General features: G+C 52.1%; 1 protein-coding gene across 1 annotated transcript; it reads right to left on the bottom strand.

Annotated features, from left to right (window-relative positions):
* Window positions 1-11,478: 11,478 nt before the first annotated feature.
* On the bottom strand, window positions 11,479-17,557 carry LOC136995992 (olfactory receptor 14A16-like). Its single transcript, XM_067316987.1, has 3 exons — window positions 16,961-17,557; window positions 12,000-12,004; window positions 11,479-11,812 (listed from the first exon to the last, which is right to left on the bottom strand). Exons 1-3 carry the CDS (start codon window positions 17,555-17,557, stop codon window positions 11,479-11,481), a joined length of 936 nt encoding a protein of 311 aa, XP_067173088.1.
* Window positions 17,558-18,278: the final 721 nt, after the last annotated feature.

Below are 18,278 nucleotides of genomic sequence, written 5' to 3' on the forward strand. Positions count from 1 at the left end.
ACACCACTAAACAGGATATTTTTGTCTCCCACGGAGAGCCCAGAGCTCAGAAGACCACTCCCTGCACATGGCTGTCTGTGCCACCCCTCACTCTTTGCACAGAGCACGTCACACTCTGAGGTGTCAGGCTCTCTCGACTGGTGAGGAGAGCAGGGTGACCAACTTCAAGGAAATGCTCTATTTTTGGGTGGTCAAATTTGCACAAATCTCAACATACCCATGTTAAAGCAAAGTTTTAAAGGAGTCCCTAAAACATCTTCAATGCAATAACTGACAAAAAAATCCTCATTTCCAAAACTTTACACAGATTTTACCATTGCCAAATATTTTTTCTTCCTTATTAATTGGCAGCACCATGTTCGTGCACTACAGGAATTAGTCTGTCTATGCGAGCGTAAACATATACATAGAGATGCATTATTCATCAAAACACATTTGCTGGCAATCATCTGCATGGAGAAATTTTTTTCTGAGGAACTACTTCATTTAAATGGACATGTTTCAGATCTCTTCTTCTGCCTCTCTCTCCTTTCTTCTTTCTCTGCCTCTACTCTCTTTACAGAACTCTCCAGGGAACGGTGCACTGAATCACAGCACTTAGAGTGGGGGAGACCTCTGGACGTCATCTAGTCCCAACCCCCCTGGTCAGTGCAGAGGGAACTAGATGAGGTTGCCCTGGAGGACCCCCACTTATGCATTAGCCACAAAGGTGCTGAGAGTGCGCTCCATCCACTGTGCAGGCCATTCATCAAGATGTTAAACAGTCCTGCCCCACATGGTGATCACTGAGGGATACCACTACTAACTGGCTGCCACTTGGAACTTGTACCACTGATCACTGTGTTTCAGCCTGATGGTCCAGCCAATCTTCCACCTTCCCTCTGGTCCACTCATCCAAGGCAAGTCTCAGCAATTTGCCTCTAAGGAGACTATGAGGGACTGTGTGAAAGGCCTTGCTAAAGTGAAGGCTCACAAAATCCCCTGCTTTCCCCTTGTGCACAAAGCCGTTCATCTGATGCTAGAAGGCAATCGGGTTGGTCAGGCATGGTTTCCATTTCCCCTTGGTCAACCCATGCTGCCTCTTCCAGGCCTTGTCCTTCATAGGCTTGGAGATGGTTTCCAGGAGGATTTGCTCCATCCCCTTCCCAGGGACTGAGATGAAGAGGACCAGTCTGTCATTCCCCAGGTCCTCCCTCTTGCCCTTCTGGAAAATGGGTGTGATGTCTGCTTTTTCCCAGTCATCAGGAACCTCCCTGATTACCCTGACCTTTATAAGTTGACCAACAGCAGCGTTGAAATGACTCCAGGCACCTCTCCCTGCACCCTGGGGTGCTTCCTTTCTGGTCCCATGGACTTGTGTGTGTCCACTGGGCAAAGTTCCTCCCCAGCTGCATTTTCCTCTGCCATGGGTGAGGCTTTGCTAACACAGATGCAGCCAAAGGACTTGGGGGCCAGGGAGGCCTGGCAGTAGGCAACACCAGTAAAAGACAAGGTAAAAGAGGCAATTGTGGAGGGCCATGACAGGGTTAAACTGGTAGAAAGTTGCAAGTAGCAAGCAACAGGAGTCTCAGACAAACGTACCCAAGGACACTGGTGCAGCTGGAAATGATACATCCTGAGAAAGCACAGATAAACTAGCAGCAGCCAGTGGGAACCAAGGTTAAGGGCTAGACAGTTTTGCTAAATAAGTAGCAAGGTACAAGGCATGACCGCTGCGTGCGTGATCGGTGCTATGATTGGCTACCTGTGACATAATCTGTATGAACCACAAATCAAGGGCCAGAGCGCCGAATACCTGTACTTATAAAATGGGCAAATTGCTGAATAAAGATGGAATTGAACCTGCATTCTGTGAATGCGTATGATTCATTCCCGTCACTCCCGCGGACCGCGACATCTGGTGACCCCGATGTGATACTGCGAAGGAGAAGCCGGCTTTGCTAAGAGTTCGAGTAACGGGAGTGGATACCGCCTGGTAGGCTCGTGCCCGGGGAAAACGAGCCTGGCCGTCCAAAGAAAGACGGGAGAAAAAGAAAAGTCGTAGCTACGCAACTCTTCTGACCGGTGAGTCAGGCGCCCTTGTGAGGCGGCGGGCGGTATGGGAAACGCTGTATCAGCGGTAGAAAAGGCCACGTGGGAAAAATTGCTACAAGTGGCAGCACAAACAGAGCGACAGGTGGAGCGCCAGGCGCTGGTGGACTTGCTGTGGTGGGGAAGGCGGCGCGGTTTGTTACGGGAGTCCAGCCAGGTCTTCAGCGCGGAAGCCTGGAAGGAGGTTGGGAAGGAACTGTGGGAATCCATCCAAAACAGAGAAAAAGAGGCCAGGCATCTGGCCAAAACATATCGAGACGTGCGGCTCATGATTGAACAGCTGCACGGGGAGGCACAGGCGACCGCCGCCATACGGAGGGCGCTGCAGGCGGAGCCCTCTGCGGCGGCACTTTCGCCGGGGAGTGAGAAGGAAGGAGCGGAGTGCGCGGTGCCCGTCTTTGATACACCATCCTCGGGGGGGCCCTTGGTGACAGATGAGCCCTCCCCGCCATGTGCGGCACCTCTCTCTAAGCTAGAGCGGGAGGCTTGGGGGACTGGCACAGGATATGAGGACTTGCCACCGTACAAGAAAGGGGACATTGCTGACGCCTTTGCCACCCCCCCTGAACCATCCACTCCCCCCATGGAAGTGGATCCGGCCGCTGTGCCATTACCTGAGGAGGAAAGCTTTGATCTGACTGAGTATTCAAAAAAAATGGAGGAACTGTTGGAGGAAATGAGGAGGTTGGATAGGGGGTCGAAAAAGGCGCATGTGAGGGAGGCGTATAAGAAGGTGCATCAGGCTATTGTGGACGGCCTGAAGGCGGTTGAGGAACAGTTCTCCGGGGATCCTGCCGGTGGATCCCAGGAGAACCAAGAGATCGCCCCCAGAGACTGGGTGATTACCAACGTACTCAAAGGGACGTGGTCCCTTGAGCAGGCGGAGCAGCATCTGCAAGCCTGGAAAAAAAAAACCCTTTAACACAAAAGGAGTATTGAACGATTTTGGATCGTTTACCGAGAGCACCGGAGAAAGCCCTGCCACCTAGGGACCCTGACTTTGACATGGCAAAAAGGTGGCGCGGGATCATTCAGAATGCTGAACTGGTTGGGGACATGCAGTTTTTCCCTAAAGTAGCCCCGGTGGTGACCACGGGTCAGGGACAGACGAGGTGGGAGCCTCTGGATTGGCAAGTGGTAACAAAGCTGCAACAGTTGGTAATGCAGTACGGGATAAACAACCACCAAGTGCAAGCGCAGCTGAGAGCCCTGGTGAAATATCAAAACCTGGTGCCAAGCGACATCCGCGCCCTTGCCGAACTGATTTTGGGGCCCACCTCTTTGCTGGTGTTTTTGAATAAGTGGCAGGAACTGCAGAAATTAGTAAAAGAATGTGGAGTTCAATCTACTCATACTATCACATTCCTAGAAGTGCTTTCTACTACATATATGATGACTCCCTGTGTGATATGTGCTAATTTGTTGCATCAAAGTGAGAAACAGCTTTGGGAACATCTTGTATTGTGGTATGTACTAATTTGTTACATCAGTGAGAAACAGCCTTGGGAACATCTGTGGGAACATCCTACAGCCTGTGGTGGGGGGCATGTACTCCGCCTGAGAAAATTGAGCTGAGCTAGCGAAGCGGCAATGTTAGTTTAGATAGCCTAATATGGCACACAATGCAGAGGAAGACTCCAGCCTTCATCCCCACGACCACCAGAGGGCTGAAGAAGACCCCCTAGCAACAGCCGGCGCAACCGCAGAAGTTACAGGAGGTGCCCCGTATACCCGGAACTGGAATCGCATATAAGGAGACTGTGAGGGGGGGTTGTGCGCGCCGTTGGTGGAGCAGGAGACTCCCCCCCGGCCGCCCAGCGCTGTTTTGCTTACTTGTGACTTGCTCAATTATTAAATTGGAATTTATGCAACCCGGCCCGAGTGGTTGTCAATTTGTCGCGTTTACCTATAACAATTTTGGTGCCGTGACTCGGATACAGGCTTCCCTGGTTTCGGGACTCTGACTCGGGGGGGGTGCCCCATCCCGTTTTCGGATGGCCCCTTAGTGGGTAGTTCCCCTACCATAACCTGTATTTCCGAACCCTAAATCAGGACAAGTAAGCAAAAGAACTGCAGTACCCCGTAAACTTTGTGCACGAAGATCCGAACGAAGACTCAGGACTGAGTGAGTATTGGTATGCGGTTCCGTTCGGTTGGGGTGGGATACCCGGAGCACGTGAGACGTCCCCAGGGAACCGAGTGAGCGCGGATCCTCCAGGAGAGGGGGTCCTTAGCGCGGACCCTCCAGGAGAGGGGGTCCTTGTGTAACTGGGGACGGTGTGAGTGCGGACCCTCCAGGAGAGGGGGTCCTTGGTGCGGACCCTCCAGGAGAGGGGATCCTTATGTAGCAGGGGACCGAAAAGGGGCACCCGACGGCCGACTGGGCGGCCCTCTGCGAAGGGACAACTGTCCTAGCAGTAGAGACTCGGGTGGTGTGAGTGCGGTCCCCTGCGGAGAGAAAGAGAGTGACTGAGGTGGGTGCTCCGGAAGATGGGACAGAAAAAGAGCAAGTCTTCTGATCCCATAGAGGGCTTTACGGTACGGTTACCGGATATACCGCCCGATAGCCCTTTAGGATTAATGATTAAATATTGGAACGATTGGCCCTCCCGAGAAGGCAAAAGCCGAGAAAAAATGGTATATTACTGCATGCAAGTATGGGGTGGGAAGCAGATTAGAAGAGACCACCTTTATTGGCCAGTATACGGGCCTTTTGAAAATTGGATATGTCAGACTCTAAATATATATGTGAATTCAAAGGAGCCCTTTAGTTTAGAAGAAAGTGAGTATGCTAGTTTATGGATAAGACCAGATACTCGGACCATGATATTTACCCTGAAAGAGAAAGGTCCGAGGAAGAAAAGCAAAATACTGGAGGAACTTCTCGTTTCTCCTCCCCCCTGTATTCCCTCAGCTCCGGCTCAAAACCCAACACCAGCCCCTCCTCGTAGCCCCTCTCCAATGACCCCAGACCGGGATCTAGACCCTCTTAGTTCCCCAGAAGAAACCCGAAGGGTCACGAGGAGTCAAACGAGGGGAGGTGGGCGATCTGATCAGCTGTACCCCTTGCGAGAACTCCCCATGGGAGGACCGCAGCCGGGGATGGGATTTGTGTCTATGCCCCTGAGTTCAGGGGACGTACGGGATTTTAAGAAAGAAATGGGGAATTTATTAGAAGATCCTTTAGGGGTGGCTGAAAAATTAGATCAGTTTTTAGGTCCTAGCCTTTACACATGGGAGGAATTACAATCCATCTTAAGCATATTATTTACAGTGGAAGAAAGGGAAATGATCCGTAGGGCTGGGATGCGGATTTGGGATCAACAACACCAACAAGGTCCCGCGGCAGATATTAAATGGCCCACCCAACGGCCAGACTGGGACAATCAGAATGCTGAGCATTGGACACATATGTCCGATTTGAGAACCATAATAGTTCAGGGAATCAGGGAATCTGTTCCCAGGGGGCAAAATATTAATAAGGCCTTCATGGAACAACAAAAGAAGGATGAGACACCAACAGAATGGCTCGAGAGACTTAGGAAAAATCTGCAACTTTATTCCGGGGTAGACCCCAGTACCCCTGTGGGACAGGCTCTATTGAAAACACAGTTTGTAGCAAAGGCCTTTCCAGATATCAGAAGAAAGCTAGAGAAGTTAGATGATTGGCAGGATAGGGGGCTGGACGAATTGCTGAGGGAAGCTCAGAAAGTGCATGTGCGGAGGGAAGAGGAAACCCATCGCCGGCAGGCAAAGATTCTGGTGGCAGCAGTCCGAGAAGGGCAGAGAGGAATCCAGGCACAACCCCCTAGGTCGTATAACAGACCTAAAAGGAAGCCACCTCACCAAGAAGGACAACCCAGAGAAGTTGTGACGAGAGATTTGAGGCAGGTTGAGTGTTTTTATTGCCAAAAAAAGGGCATCTGAAGAGGAATTGTAAGAAGCGAATGCAGGATGAGCAAATGTTCCACGAAGATTAGGGGGGTCAGGGGCTCTATCTGCTGGGGACTCATAAAGGAACCGAGCCCTTGATAAAACTGAAATTGGGTCCCCAGCGACAAGAAGTAGAATTCCTTGTGGATTCTGGGGCAGAAAGATCTACTGTCCAAATGGTACCCTGGGGGTGTAAACCATCCTCAGAGAAATTACAAGTGATAGGAGCTAAGGGAGAACCCTTTAAGGTCCCAGTAGTTAAAAATGTGGAAATAGAATCAGACTCTCGACTAAGTGTTGGATCCTTTTTATTAGTTCCCGAAGCTGAATATAATTTACTGGGCCGAGATATGATGGTTGAATTAGGAGTCAATTTAGAAGTAGAGAATCAAGAATTAGTTATAAAATTATGCACCCTTACTATTGAAGATGAGGCCAAAATCAACCTTGAAGTTTGGTATACCCCAGAATCAGTAGGAAGACTAGATATTGCTCCCTTTGAAGTGAGTATACAAAATCCAGAAATCCCTGTTAGAGTCAAGCAATATCCAATGTCACAGGAAGGGAGGCAAGGACTCCGACCAGTAATCCAGAGGCTAATAAATCAAAGGTTACTGGAGCCTTGTATGTCTCCCCATAATACCCCCACCCCATACTCCGTGTGTTGGCTGAAGAGCCTGTCTGCCCCCCATGTGCGGCTCCAGGCACAGAGTGATGAGACAGCCCCCGTTCTGGCAAGGAGCCCCCTTCCCGCATCAGCCCCTACACCGCCCCAGGAAGGCAGGATGAGACCCCGGCTGCTCCTGGGCTGAGCACCCTGCTTGGGGTCCCAGCAGGCGCTGCGAGAAGTGGGGTGCAGGCTTCCCCCTTCTCCCCGCTGGAGATGCTGCTGCCCTGGCCGGCGGTGGCAGCAGCCCCAGGCCCCCCCCAGCAGGCAGGTAGTGGGGTGACGGTGCCTCCCCCAGCCCAGCACCGCCTGTGCTGCTCCGCGCGCCGAGGCGGCTCGCTGTCTTCCTCTGCTTTAGTCTGGTGCTTGGAGCTGGGGCCCCACCTCAGCTCTGCCAAACAGAGACCTCCACTAGATGTAGCCATTCACCGAGTTAACCCTGGAGACAAGGTTTTAATTAAAAACCTGGAAATACTCGTCCTTGACTCCCCGCTGGGAGGGACCTTTTCTTGTCTCACTTACCACAGACACTGCTATTCGTACTGCAGAGCGAGGATGGACACACGCTAGCAGAATTAAAGGACCGATTTCAGAATCATCGTGGGAAGCCTTTGGAAACCCGGACAATTTAAAAGTAACCTTTAAGAAGAAACCTGGAATCCTCAATAAGTGAGACCACATTTTGTAAAACCTAACATAGTATTTGTTATAACCCCACATTGTATTTGTTATCCCTTTGTGTGTTATGCATGTAGGGTTTGTAAAGGGAAGTAGTGGACTCATTGTTAGTACGGGTATCTCCCTAGCGGCATCTGCCGCCTTTGTTACGACAAAATTGACTTATTGGACATTAAAAGATCATAAGAAAAGATCGGTAGAATGGTGGGAAGCCTTTGTTAAAAGGCCAACATTAAAAACACCAATTGTAGGTGGACCGTGCCGTATGTTGGGTGTCTCTCTCGAAAAACTGGGAAGCCTTTCAAACCAGAAAGGCACATAAAGGAGGTTCCCCTGAAGAATACGGCTGCTGTCGAGAAGACAGGTACACCCTGCTGCTCTGAGCAAAAGAGTAGGCAGAGGAGACAGAGACGTACAGAAACTGTGGGGATCGAGGCCGACAAGCCACCTCCTAAGCAGGAATACCTAAAGTTATAAGACCCAGACTCTTTAAAGTCCCAGAGACACCTGGCATCACGGATCACCCCTCCAAGGCATCAAGGGTTTGTAAAGTATCCGTTAACCAAGCCATGGGTCCACTACTCCTCTGGAAGATGATTGTGCTGGGCTTATTAAGAAGACGAATCAAAGGGGAACATAATGTACACCAACCCTTTAAATGGTAGAAAAAATCCATCACCTCCTTAGAAAAGTCGTTAACATCACTATCAGAAGTGGTGTTACAGAAGAGGGATGGACCTCTTATTTTTGCAACAGGGAGGATTGTGTGCAGCCCTAGGAGAAGAATGTTGTTTTTACGTGGATCATACAGGAGTTGTCAGGGATACTATGGCGAAATTGAGAGAAGGCCTTGAAAAACGTAAAAAGGAAAGAGAAGCCCAGCAAGGGTGGTATGAATCATGGTTCGGTCATTCTCCCTGGCTAACAACCTTATTGTCTGCAATAAGGGGTCCATTAGCTTTACTAGTACTTGTGTTGACCTTTGGGCCGTGTATAGTAAATAAAATTATTAACTTAGCAAAAAGCAGACTCGAAGCTGCCCACCTACTGTTGATAAAAAGTCAATATGAACAACTAAATGAAGATGAGAGTAAGCATAACCCTATGCTCTCCCTGGCACAGGAGGCTGTTGCTCGATTTGATGAACAAATTAGAAGGGACCCAAAACAAAAAGGGGGGATTGTGATATGTGCTAATTTGTTGCATCAAAGTGAGAAACAGCCTTGGGAACATCTTGTATTGTGGTATGTACTAATTTGTTACATCAGTGAGAAACAGCCTTGGGAACATCTGTGGGAACATCCTACAGCCTGTGGTGGGGGGCATGTACTCCGCCTGAGAAAATTGAGCTGAGCTAGCGAAGCGGCAATGTTAGTTTAGATAGCCTAATATGGCACACAATGCAGAGGAAGACTCCAGCCTTCATCCCCACGACCACCAGAGGGCTGAAGAAGACCCCCTAGCAACAGCCGGCGCAACCGCAGAAGTTACAGGAGGTGCCCCGTATACCCGGAGCTGGAATTGCATATAAGGAGACTGTGAGGGGGGATTGCGCGCGCCGTTGGTGGAGCAGGAGACTCCCCGGCCGCCCAGCGCTGTTTTGCTTACTTGTGACTTGCTCAATTATTTTATTAAATTGGAATTTATGCGACCTGGCCCGAGTGGTTGTCAATTTGTCGCGTTTACCTGTAACACCCAGGTACTGCTGGTCGTGGAAGAAACAGCCTTGCCAGAGAGGGGATAAATCCACCCGTATTTGGAGATGTTTACTGGTGGGACTCCAGGCCTGAATTCTCCCTCTTTTGATTCATTTCTGCTTTCTTCTTCCTCCATCTCTCCCACAGACATTTATCCTACTCTGTGAGATGTGTCATGAGCCCATGGCATGAGCAGAGGAAGGCATATCCAGCCCCATGGCTCAGGACTTGGGATCCTTGGCACCTCAGGAGGATCACTGTCACTTGATTTATCCAGGCCTTTGCTGTGAGGTCTCGTACACACATTTCCTTCCTCCTCCCCAGGCTGCCCAGATTATCAGCGTGGCATTTCCTTGGATTCAGCTCTATCTCCACAGTCCTGATCTATTCTGCAAGGAGAAAAGCAGAGTTCAGGGTAGACTGAGGCGTGACCAGAGGAAGTATCACTGAAGAGCAGAGAAAGCATCAGTTTATAGCCACTCTCAGGACATTCAGTCCCAATCTTTTCTCTTTCAGACCAAATGCAGGCTTCATCCTGCAGCCACGGAAGCCAATGAAAAGCCAATGCCCCCCGACATTGGTGTGCTTGAGCATGAGCCCTAATGCTTTAATTAAAATGTTAGACTAGCAAAAACAAGTTCTACCCCTGCATAATCCTATTCTTGGCCATGCTATTAGAGGCAGAGTAAATCAGAAGTCCCCCTGGAGCTCTCCCCTGTGAGCAAGTCTGGGCACATCTGGCTCCAGCCACTTGGCTACTGGCAGAAATGCCATTTTGGGGGGTTGGTTGTTTTAAAATGTCTGCAGAACCTGGGTTAATCATACTGCTCTCTCCAACGTGGGTAGTCTGCCAATTCTGCCTTTTCTTTATTTTGTTCCTTTTTGGTCGAGGCTGCCAAGGATATTTCCAGTGTCCCACTCCACTTGCCCTGCTGCCTGCATTCTTGCTAATACAAGCCAGGATAACAGTGGCCATCTTTGCTACAAGAGCACCTTGCTGACTTCTTGTCAACTTGATATCCACCATGATCCCCAGGTCCTTCCCCACATCCTCTTTCTTGTCCTTCTTGAAGATGGATGTCATGTTTGAGGAGGAGCTGGGGAGGGCCGGGGGCCAGGCAGTGGCTGTGGGGCTGTGCCAGGTCCTGCTGCATCGCTGGTCCCCGCGATGTGGGGAGAGGGTATGGGAGATGGGGCAGCACAGGGGGTGGCGGCAGGTTAGCAGGGCAGGGGCAGGGAACAGTGGGGACTTCAGCGAGGGGTCATGGCTGGTATTTCTGCAGGGCAGCAGCTGTCACGTTCATCTCACATGCAGAAGTCCTGCACTGACCCCAGGCAGGAACAGGCCATTTCCCAGGTGCCCATTCCACCCTCCCAGCAGGACAGGGACAAACGAGGAGGGCGCTCTGCCATATCCCTGCTCTCCGGAGAGCATTGCCCCAGGTCAGTGTGTCTGTGCATCGGTGCTGGCCTGCTCGGACATTCCTGGACCCTCCCCTGTGATCCCCGTGGGGCCCCAAGCTGGCAGCGCGGCTCTGCAGAGCGAGTGGCTGTGGGGCAATGGGGCCATGGGGTGCCTCCACGCTGGCTGTTGTGGTCAGGGTGGGAAGCAGACCCAGCTGGATGGGCATCATTGCACCTGACAACCCCCTACCAAAGGGTCTGTGGCCATGGACGATGCTCTGAGCAATCACAGGGCATTTCAAAGGGCTCAGGCTGTGTTCATGGACGTCCCTAGAGCCAGCCCATGGTTTTTCATTGAAGGTGACACGAACCACTCTCCAGGCTCCCTTCTCTGTGCCTGCAGGGTCCACACTGCCTCCCATGGGATTGGAGAGCTCTCACTAGCCTGGACATTCGTTGGTTTATCCCTTTACCTTTGGGTGACTCCACCTGATCTTGTGATGCTCCATTCACTGCCCACCCCGAGGCACATGGTGCCCTTGGAGATGCCCTGTGCTCTCCTGGGGGCTCCATACTCCCTTTGAGAAGGACAGGTATCAGTCTCCAGCCCTGTCAGATGGGAGATACCTCTTGACCATTCACCACCTCCAGGAGCACTGGGCACCCACAAGCGACAACTGAATTCAGCCTTCCTTCCCTGACAAATCACCCCTTGAGTTCATTGCCTTGAGCCCAGGAGATCCCCTGAAAAGCAACAAGCCCTTTCAGGGTGAAAGTCCTTGAGCACATTTTTGACTCCAGTTTTGGAAAAAGAGCCCAACCTTCAAGCACTGAATTGAGGAAACCCTCTATTATTAAAGAGACCACATCTGCCACAGTGATAGACAAATTCCCAGAAGGCCTCTGGGTCAGAGAGACTGGGTTTGTGCTCCTAGAGAAGTGGAAGGAGTTCAGACCTTTGTGGACTAACATGATTATCACAGGGAGATTGCGCAAAGCATGGGCAGGTTATTTCTGCTGAACTAGTACCAGCTGAATCAGTTTCCTCAGGGCATCTTTGAGCTCCTTGTTCCTCATGCTGTAGATGAGGGGGTTCACTGCGGGAGGAACCACTGAGTACAGAACAGTCAGCACCAGATCCAGAGCTGGCGAGGAGAGGGAGGGGGGCTTCAGGTAGGCAAAGATGCCAGTGCTGATGAACAGGGAGACCACGGTCAGGTGAGGCAGGCACATGGAAAAGGCTTTGTGCCTGCCCTGCTCAGAGGGGATCCTCAGCACAGCAGTGAAGATCTGCACGTAGGACAGCACAATGAAAACAAAACACCCAAAGAATAAACAGGCACTAACCACAGTAGCCCCAGCTTCCCTGAGGTAGGAGTCTGAGCAGGAGAGCTTGAGCATCTGGGGGATTTCACAGAAGAACTGGTCCACCACATTGCCTTGGCAGAGTGGAATTGAAAATGTATTAGCCGTGTGCAGGAGAGCATTGAGAAAACCACTGCTCCAGACAGCTGCTGCCATTTTGACACAAGCTCTGATGTCCATGAGGGTCTCGTCGTGCAGGGGCCTGCAGATGGCAACAAAGCGGTCCTAGGCCATGAGTGTGAGAACAGGATACTCAGCTGACATGAAAAAGGCAAATAAAAATATCTGGGCAGTACATCCTGAGTATGAAATGGACCTCGTGTTCCTCAGGGAATTGGCTATGGATTTAGGGACAGTGGTGGAGATGGTGCCAAGGTCAAGGAGGGAGAGGTTGAGGAGGAAGAAGTACATGGGGGTGTGGAGGCAGTGGTCGCAGGCTACAGCTGCGATGATGAGGCCGTTGCCCAGGAGGGCAGCCAGGTAGATGCCCAGGAAGAGCGAGAAGTGCAAGAGCTGCAGCTCCCGTGTGTCCGCAAATGCCAGGAGGAGGAACTCATTGGAGGAGCTGCTGTTGGACATTTGCTCTGCCTTGGTTCAGGGCACTGTCCGAGGAGGAAAAGGCATTGACAGGTTAGAACAGGCTTCTCTGAGCAAAACACATTCCACTCCTCATAGCACCTCCCACACTGACTCTCTCCTTCACCTTGTTCAGGTCCCTTTCCTGACCTCTGCTTTGTGCTGAGGGTGCCGTGCAGCGCAGGGGCCTCTGCCTATCGGCTCCACAGGAGTCAGCCCTGCTCTGCTGGGGGGTGTAAACAGAGGTGTTAGACTGCCCGTCTATTTGGTGGGGATACCTGGGGATGGGTGCCCTGAGCTGAGTAATGGGGATTTGGTTTAGTGACCCAGGAGGAATATTCTCTTTTCATCCTTGTGAGAGACAAATACAGCACTCATGGCAGCTGTGTCTGAAAGAGAAGACCCTTGCGAGGGAGTCATGTCCCCCAACCTTGCCCTCTTGAACAGGGTTGTCTGTATCTGGATCAGTCACAGCAGCTCCCGCTCTGGCAAGGGAGAGAAACAGGGCAGTGAAGGCGGAGGCTGACCTGACCCTTCCTAGACATCCCTGTCCCAATGAGATGGACCCTGTTCTCACATCAGTTTACTATCTGCACTGTTTCTTCAGGCAATGTAGTGGGAGTGGGAAGTTACTGCCTTAACTGCAGCTGAACCCCCCTCCTTCAGCCCAGAGGGCACGAGAGCAAGAACCAGACCAGCACAGAGAGGTGAAGAAGCAAGGAGCAACACTGTGATGCTCCTACCACAGGGAAAGCAAGGAGCGAGAGACAGATGGGCAGTCAGGAAAGCCTTCCCCTCACCCAGTTGTGCGCACCACCTCCTAGACCTGCACAGACAAGGACAGTTGCTCTCAGCCCCTTTGTCACACAGTGGGAGATGGGCACGTTGCAGGAGAGATGCCCCTCTCCTCTGCTGCAGCTCAGGCTAGAGCATGAAGCTCATGCCCTGGCCCCCTTGGCCTTGAGGGCAGAGGCTGTGCTGGGTGGGAGAGGAGACCCAGGGGGCTTGCTTAGAGGAAGAGGTCTGCATTGAAGGGCATGACAGGGAGGTCTCCAAATTCCCCCTCCCACACATGGCATTTATGGTTCTAGTTTCCTCTCATTCACGGAACATTTCTTCACTGCTCGGAGCTTTTCCTCCTGGGAGCTGTTTCGCTCTCCCATGTCTTTTCCCTGCCAGCACTCTGCAAACAGGAGGAAAATGAAAGCACCGACTCAGGAGAGCCCTTCTGTTTAAGGTAACCCCTGTCCCTGCCTTGACTGTCCTCTAGAAAAGGCCTGTTGGAAATATCGTGGGGGTGAGCTGGAGCTGATAGCAGCCCTGACCCATGCAGCACCCTCTCAGCAGGAGAATGAACCTGCCTTGCCAGGGGTGACTCCTTCCACCCAGAGCTTTGCCCTGCAGTGCTGTGGGGAGCTCCCCAGGCAGGCTGAGTGCTGACCCTTGCAGGAGGCAGAGTCACTGCCCCAGACACACAGCACCCTGGGGTGCAGGGATACTGCTCTGAATTCCAGCCCTGGAGGTTCCTGCTGAAGATCTCCAACACCATGATCTGTTTTGAGATGGCCTAACTTTACAGTTAGATGAGGTTGGTAAGTGCTTTCTCCAGGAGAGTTTTTAAAGATCCCCTGGTCCCTGCCCCGCTACTGCTCCACTATCATGGTGATTATTTTTTTTTTTTCTTAAACTTGTCTCTTGTGCTTTCCTCCCCTTGGACCCCAGCCACACCATCCCATCTACGTTGACCGAGGACAATCACAGCCTCACCTCCAAGCACAGCCTTGCTGGGATTTCCTGGGACCATGCAGGTGGGCTGTGGTGGCCAGCTCTAAGCAGACATACATGCTGCAGGTCCCTACATGGTCTCAGAGGAGAGCGTACGGAGACATAGCATGACCCAGGGCAGAGCCTGTGGGCTGACACCAAGGCAGAGCTGGGGTCAGCAGGGCTGAGAAGAGAAGCTCCAGCAGCTCCTTTCCACACCCAGGCAGGGAGTGATGCACCCAGCAGTGCTCCTGAGAGAGGATGGTGACACAAGAGACGGGGAGCACCGTAAACTGTGGTACTGAGCACTGAGCATCTGTGCTGGGTCTGGGAGTCCTGGCAGGCGGTGCTGATGGCTGCAACCCCCAAGAGACCCCCAGCCCTGCTAACAGCAGTGAGTCCCCTCCGTGACTGTTGGGAGCTTCTGGAGTGTCGTGGCTCCCATTTGCACCTCATCCCTGCACTGGCCCAGCCCTTGGTGCCCTGGCCACTATGGCCCTCCTGTTCAGCAGACTCCCACCAGTCCCCAGCACTGCCCAGCCCTCATCCTGTCCCCCCGGGGTTGGCAGAAGGCCATGCTCTGGGGTCTGCTGAGGTCTGAGCCTGTAGAGAGGGCAGGCAGGGCTGATCATTCCCTCCATACAGGTGCTGAGCCCAGGAGGCAGACTGACCTGGTCACATTCCAAGATCACCCCTCACCAGCACCATGGGGAATGGCCAGTGCTGGAAAAGGCTGGTATGAGGGGCTGGGTCTGGGAGGAGTTTCCTGGGGCAGTTTCTCCTCTCTGCTCATGCAACAACAAGCTGGGTTGGATCTTTGTTCTGACAGACCCTGTGTGAGGTCCCCCATGGGAGGAGGATGGACTACAGTGCCAGTAGATGGTCCCAGGACCTCCTCTGCATGCTTGCTGCCAGCCTTTCAGAGGACCCAGGAGAGGGCTCATCCTCCCAGGGCTCACAGCTGGATGCCCAGTCCTCCAACTGGGCATGGAGCCTTGTCAGGCGGTGACATCTGGGGTATGGACCAGCACACAGGGTGTCTGAAGACACACAGATTGTCTGAAGGAGATGTGCTGGGGACAGGGCCTGAGGGACAGCAGCAAACTGATATGGCTCCTGGGTGCTGCTTCCTTCAATGCAAGCTCCCACAAGGGCTCCCAGCCTTCTTTTTGGTGCCACCCGACGGGAGGGGTGATGGCACAATGAGCTGGGAGGGTGAGGAGCGTTAATCCTTCTTCAGGCACTTCCCAGGCCATGTGGAGGGCCAGCAGAGCAAGGACTTCTGGCTCTGCACTGGGAGCTCACTTCAGTGTGCCAACACTCGGAACATTGTCTTGCATTAAAGGTCGGCGATTTCAAGCCCAGTTCCACTTCCTTCTCATCTCTCCCAATCCCTCCTCTGATCTCGTCGGACATTCCCACACTCCCTCCTCTCTTCTGCCGCAGGGCCCCAAGCTGATGGTGCTGCTCTGCAGAGTGAGTGGGCTGTGGGGCCACAGGGCAACGGGGTTGACTCTGCACTGGCCATGCTGGTCAGGGTGGGAAGCAGACCCAACCAAATGGGGATCACGGCCTCTAATCCCTCCAGGGACTGCTCATGTGGCAGGTGCTTGGAGGGACTATGGAGCATTTCCAAGGGTACTAGCTGAGTCCAGGTGCGCCTCTGCCTCTTGCCCCTGGTATCACATTGACAACATGAATCGCTCTCCAGTCTCCCTTCCCCATGACAGATGGGTCCCCACTGCCTCTGCTGGGATGGCAGAGTCCTCCTTTGACCACGGATACCTGGGTTTAGCACTTTACCTTTAGGTGACTCCACCTTGGAGTACCTCTCCCTTTGTGAGGCTCCACTCACTGCCCACCCCAGGTACACACTGTCCCAGGAGATTCCCAGAGCTCTCCTGGCACCTCCAGATTCCCCTCCAGGAGGACGGGCATCTGATACTGTGCTTTAACATGTGGAACGGCCCTGGGTGTGCACATCATCATTCACAATTCATTATCTCCACTGTCACTGGACAGTGATGGGTGAGTCCTAAATCCAGCCCTTGGTCTCTAAGAGATCATTACATGATTAGGAGCTTTTTGCTTCTAAACCCATGGACAAGTCTGCCCAGCAGGCCCTTTTGACATGCAATTCCTTAGGCCTCTTCTTGACACCAGCTTGGGAAGAAAAAAACAGCCTTCAGGCACTGCACCAGGAAGAACCTACTTTATTACAGAGATACTGCGAGGGAGTCAGCTCTGACGCAGCATTAGACACAATTTTATGTGGGTACCAGGTGAGACAGAGCAGTCTCAGTAAAAGTGGAATGAATCCAAGCGTTTGTGTAGCAATATGATAACAAATAATAATAACAGCAATAAAAGTAAAAATAAAGTGAACAAACAAAGCTCAGGGCTGGTTGGGATACCCTGGGATTCAATTGTGGAGAGCAAAGGCAATGTTACCAGTGCTGAAAAATGTCCACAAAACCACTTTCCTCAGGGCATCCTTGAGCTCCTTGTTCCTCATGCTGTAGATGAGAGGGTTCACTGTTGGAGGCACCACCGTGTACAGAACAGCCAAGACTAGATCCAGAGCTGGGGAGGAGAGGGAGGAGGGCTTCAGGCAGGCAAACACAGCAGTGCTGACAAACAGGGAGACCACGGCCAGGTGAGGCAGGCACGTGGAAAAGGCTTTTTGCCGGCCCTGCTCAGAGGGGATCCTCAGCACAGCAGTGAAGATCTGCACGTAGGACAGCACAATGAAAACAAAGCACCCAAAAGTTAAACAGGAACTAACCACAATAAGCCCAGCTTCCCTGAGGTAGGAGTCTGAGCAGGAGAGCTTGAGGATCTCAGGAACTTCACAGAAGAACTGGTCCACAACATTGCCTTGGCAGAGTGGCATTGAAAATGTGTTAGCAGTGTGCAGGAGAGCATGGAAAAAACCACCGGCCCAGGCAGCTGCTGCCATTTTGACACAAGCTCTGCTGCCCATGATGGTCCCGTAGTGCAGGGGTTTGCAGATGGCGACAAAGCGGTCATAGGCCATGACAGTGAGGAGAAAAAACTCTCCTCCAAACAAGAAGAAAGCCAGGAAGACCTGTGCAGCACATCCTGAGTATGAAATGGCCCTGGTGTTCCAGAGGGAATTGGCCATGGATTTGGGGACCGTGATGGAGATGGAGCCAAGGTCGAGGAGGGAGAGGTTGAGGAGGAAGAAGTACATGGGGGTGTGGAGGTGGTGGTCACAGGCTACGGCTGTGATGATGAGGCCGTTGCCCAGGAGGGCAGCCAGGTAGATGCCCAGGAAGAGTGAGAAGTGCAAGAGCTGCAGCTCCCGTGTGTCCGCAAATGCCAGGAGGAGGAACTCGTTGAGGGAGCTGCTGTTGGACATTTTGCTCTCTCTGGGCATGGGGGACTGTTGAAAGAAGAAAAGACATTGAGAATTTAGGAGAGACTTTTCAAGCAATGAATCCCCCCCCCCCAAATGTTGCAGTTCTCATGGAACCCCCCACTTTGCCTCTCTCTTTACGGAGAGGATCTTTGTTCAGCTCCCTTGCTCGAGTTCCAGTTTATGGTCACTGAGCGTGCTGAGGGGCAGGAAGCTCTGCCCATGGGCTCCAGGGGAGTCTGTTCTATTGTAGAGTAGTGGGAATGGGGCAACGGGGGTGAGTAGCTCTGACATTCACAATTTCTGTCAGGTGAAATCCATCCATCATGTAGAAAGGCTTTTCAGCATCTTCACTGCAAACTGTAAAGAATGAGGGTTGATAAACAGAGTTTTAGGGATTTTTTAATATTGTTTATTTTCTTGTAGATGTCCTTGTCACCCCTGAGGACTGTTCCTTGAGAGTAGAAATCCTTGGCAGGAAAAATGGATTCCCTGTCCCTTGCTGCAGAGTGAGGACAGCTAGTTTGTCTATTATTCTTGTTCCCAGCTGTCCTGTGCTTGCAACTCTTTGAGCTGGAGGACGATCACACTCATATGTAGCCTTAAAGAGAAACCAGCCCCTGCTGAGAGCAGATGAGTCGAGTTCCAAAGTGCAGATCTCCAAACTTCCCACCCTTTCTCTGGGCACCTGAGGGAGGTCTCCACACTCCCCTTCTAGCCAAGG

The sequence above is a fragment of the Apteryx mantelli genome, unplaced genomic scaffold, assembly GCF_036417845.1.
Source record: "Apteryx mantelli isolate bAptMan1 unplaced genomic scaffold, bAptMan1.hap1 HAP1_SCAFFOLD_20, whole genome shotgun sequence".
In the NCBI taxonomy this organism is placed as follows: domain Eukaryota; kingdom Metazoa; phylum Chordata; class Aves; order Apterygiformes; family Apterygidae; genus Apteryx; species Apteryx mantelli.